This window comes from Sardina pilchardus, chromosome 1 (assembly GCF_963854185.1).
Source record: "Sardina pilchardus chromosome 1, fSarPil1.1, whole genome shotgun sequence".
In the NCBI taxonomy this organism is placed as follows: Eukaryota; Metazoa; Chordata; class Actinopteri; order Clupeiformes; family Clupeidae; genus Sardina; species Sardina pilchardus.
The window spans coordinates 15,244,217-15,247,652 of NC_084994.1; the positions used below are offsets into that span (position 1 = coordinate 15,244,217).

General features: G+C 39.5%; 1 protein-coding gene across 1 annotated transcript; it reads left to right on the forward strand.

The window, feature by feature from the left end:
- Positions 1-804: 804 nt before the first annotated feature.
- LOC134076674 (proteoglycan 4-like) lies at positions 805-3,000 on the forward strand. Its single transcript, XM_062531840.1, has 3 exons — positions 805-2,232; positions 2,377-2,550; positions 2,635-3,000. Exons 1-3 carry the CDS (start codon positions 2,113-2,115, stop codon positions 2,998-3,000), a joined length of 660 nt encoding a protein of 219 aa, XP_062387824.1. The 5' UTR covers positions 805-2,112.
- The last annotated feature ends 436 nt before the right edge of the window (positions 3,001-3,436 follow it).

The window sequence follows — 3,436 nt, forward strand, 5'->3', positions numbered from 1 at the left end:
AACTTAGCTAATGATTTCTAGCAGTTACGCTAAAAATGCTAATTATGCTAGCAATGCTAACTTTACTAACAATGCTAACCAGGTTGATTAGCTAACTTAACCAATGATTTCTAGCAGCAATGCTAAAAATGCTAACTATGCTAACAATGCTAAATTTGCTAACAATGCTAACCAGGTTGATTAGCTAACTTAGTTGATGATTTTTTGCAGTTATGCTAAAAATGCTAACTATGCTAACAATGCTAACTATGCTAACCATGCTAACTAGCTAACTTGCTAGTGAGGACTTTTATTTTGAAACATTTGTTGCTAGGGTATCCATGGTGGCCACTATCAGGAAACAAGAAGTTACTGCAGTATAATCATGTTGGTTGCTATGGAAACGGTCATAAACGCTTAATTTTAATGGTTGCTATGTTGGTTGCTAGGTACATGGAGGTTTCATGTAGTTGACTGGAGGCATAGTGGATGATAACTGACAGTTGGAATGGTTGAACAGTTCAATAGTTGAGCAGTTTCAATGGTTAAATGATTTAATAGTGTATTATTGCAGTGAGGACTTTTATTTTGAAACAGTTGTGGACAGAGGAAACAGTTAACAGGATATGTAGTCTTCTGAGAGACTGTATGCTTAAAGCCAGAGAAACTGACAGTTGGTGCCCAGGTGGCCGGCCACCTGGCCTAAGATTCTAATTGCTGCCGTGATGTCATAATGAGCAATGTTAAGTCTATGGGGGGAATTGTAATAGTTTTTAACTAATAGTTTAAAAAGTATAAAAGTTACAAAGTTGAAAAATACAAAGCAGGCATGGCATAAGCAAGACCTACGCAACAACGTTTGAATGAAGTTTCTACGTTAAACGGTTGAAGCTGAATTGCGTGCGTTAGAAGAAGAATAATAATAAGAAGAAGAAGAAGAAGACCGAGGAAGAACAGTACAGTGCATTTTCATGCACTGTAATAAGAAGCCTAGGAAGAACAGTACAGTGCATTTTCATGCACTGTAATAATAAGAAGAATAGGAAGAACAGTACAGTGCATTTTCATGCACTGTAATAATAAGAAGAAGAAGCCTAGGAAGAACAGTACAGTGCATTTTCATGCACTGTAATAATAAGAAGCCTAGGAAGAACAGTACAGTGCATTTTCATGCACTGTAATAATAAGAAGAATAGGAAGAACAGTACAGTGCATTTTCATGCACTGTAATAATAAGAAGTAGTAGAAGAAGAAGCCTAGGGATAACAGTACAGTGCATTTTCCTGCACTGTAATAATAAGAAGTAGAAGAAGAAGCCTAGGGATAACAGTACAGTGCATTTTCATGCACTGTAATAAGAAGCCTAGGAAGAACAGTATAGTGCATTTTCATGCACTATAATGAGCACAGAAACCTTAGGTGCATTCACAATAGCAAACATAGGTGGATGTTTACAAACGTTTTCCCGTTAGCACTGAGTTTTGGGCGACCATCTTCAAACAATCGCAAACAGTCTGAGGGTAGGTCTCCGCGAAGTTATAACATTACAGAAAAGTAGCCAGGCTGTTTGATTTGTGGCCATGGTCATTGACAGGTTATTTTGACTGTTCATTTGTTATTTATATTCATATATTTGTATTGTTTAGTGAAACTGGACGTGAGTTTGACGAACGCAACGATGCAATTTAGGTTACCGTTAGAATGGAATGTTAACAACACCGACCAAATCATTCAAAGATAACATGTTCATCACGAGCGTTCGCCACTGTTTGCCAAATTTTAATGCACCACTGATGAGTTACACGTTCAGATTCAGAAGCGAAAACTCGCGAAAGTTACAAAGTTGTAAAGAACGTGGAGTGCACTAGCCACATGTTTGCGACGCATGACACATAAGTAGCCTATCAGATAGACAGATAGATAGATCATATTCAGCATTAAAGAAAAGTCAGTTGTAATGCAATTGTCAACGGGTTTCTTTTCAGGGACTCCAGAGAAGACCTTTGGCCTCATCCGCTTTAGGGCAGCAAATGATGCCAAATTTCTTAAGACAAAATTCGCCACCAAAAGCCTGTGGGAGTGAGTGACCAGACTGTACAAGTCATATCTGATAATGCTATTGACCCCAGCTACATGTCCATAGTAATTTCACTGTATTTTCACAGGCAAGCAGTGAAAGAGCTGGGCCTGGAGGGTCAAATTACCCACAAGCAGATCAGCAAGAAGTGGGAGAATTTAAAGAAACGTTATAAGGTAATTATTTGCATATCTGTTTCATGTCTTTATCCCATAACCTACAACTCCTTTTACATTAGTACATTTCGCTCTCTGTCTTACACACATCCTCCTCTCTCTCTCTCTGTGTGTGTGTGTGTGTGTGTTTGGTTGTTATTGTAGGACCTGAGGGATCCAAGGACGGGCTCTGGCACAGACCATGGGGAAAAGACGCTGTCAAATTGGCCATATTATGCAGAGATGCATGCTGTTTTGGGGGGAAGGCCTGCAGTTGACCCCCCAGTCATTGTGGCTTCCTTCAGGCCGGCTGAGGAGGACCCCACAGCCTTATTAATGGTACGGTAAATCAAGTAGGAATTATTTTCCAAACTAGCCAATAACTTTGCAATATGACCTCAGAATTGTTATTGTCTCCAACAGGCCATTGTCACACCAACTTATGAAACCCTCAGGGAGGACTTACCTGAGTCAGCCTCGGCCTCAGTCTCTTCCACCAGTCCTCCCACTACACCTTCCACTACCCTACCCGCAACTCCAGTCTCAGCCTCTTCCACCAATCCTCCCACTACACCATCCACTACCTCTTCCACCAATTCAGATACGCCATCTAACACCCTCCCCGCTACTCCAACACCATCACCAAGGAAGAGGAAGGGGAGTGCCGTCCAGCAAATGCTGGAGTTTTTGCAATCTGAATCAGCTAAGGAGCAGAGAAGGCACACTGAATCAGAGGAGAAAACCGAAAGGTTTTTGAAACTGTTTGAAAAACTTGTGGACAAAATCTGAGACTGGTTACCAGGCATTGCCATGTTGTTTTGACTGTTCATTTGTTATTTAAATTGTTTGTTTGTTAATTATATTGATATATTTTTATGGTTCTGTTATTTATGTTCTGTGTTTTGTTATTTTTTAAATAAACCTTTTCTAGCAAGTATGTGGCTATGGTTTTCACCAATCATACAATTACAGTAATGTGTAGATCATAAAAGAAACTAACATGTTCTAGAAATAATATGAAAGAGTTTTGGAGAATTATTTCCAACTGGCCAAGAAGTAATGGATCCAGGGAAGTGGTATAAACAAACAAGGATATACTACACTGAGCTTAACATTAGATTTACAAGGAAAAGTTAAGTCATGTAGTAGAAAAGTAGAGACTGCACTCAGGGGCTGAAATGTTTTCAAAACTGTATTCAAAGTGCAGAGAGAGCACTAGGCCTAC

Excerpts from the sequence above, each read along its gene's own strand:
- LOC134076674 (XM_062531840.1), top strand. The coding sequence starts at position 2,113 with ATGTCCATAGTAATTTCACTGTATTTTCACAGGCAAGCAGTGAAAGAG. Across the intron at positions 2,233-2,376 it reads ATTTAAAGAAACGTTATAAG|GACCTGAGGGATCCAAGGAC; the intron begins GTAATTATTTGC and ends TTGTTATTGTAG. Across the intron at positions 2,551-2,634 it reads ACCCCACAGCCTTATTAATG|GCCATTGTCACACCAACTTA; the intron begins GTACGGTAAATC and ends TGTCTCCAACAG.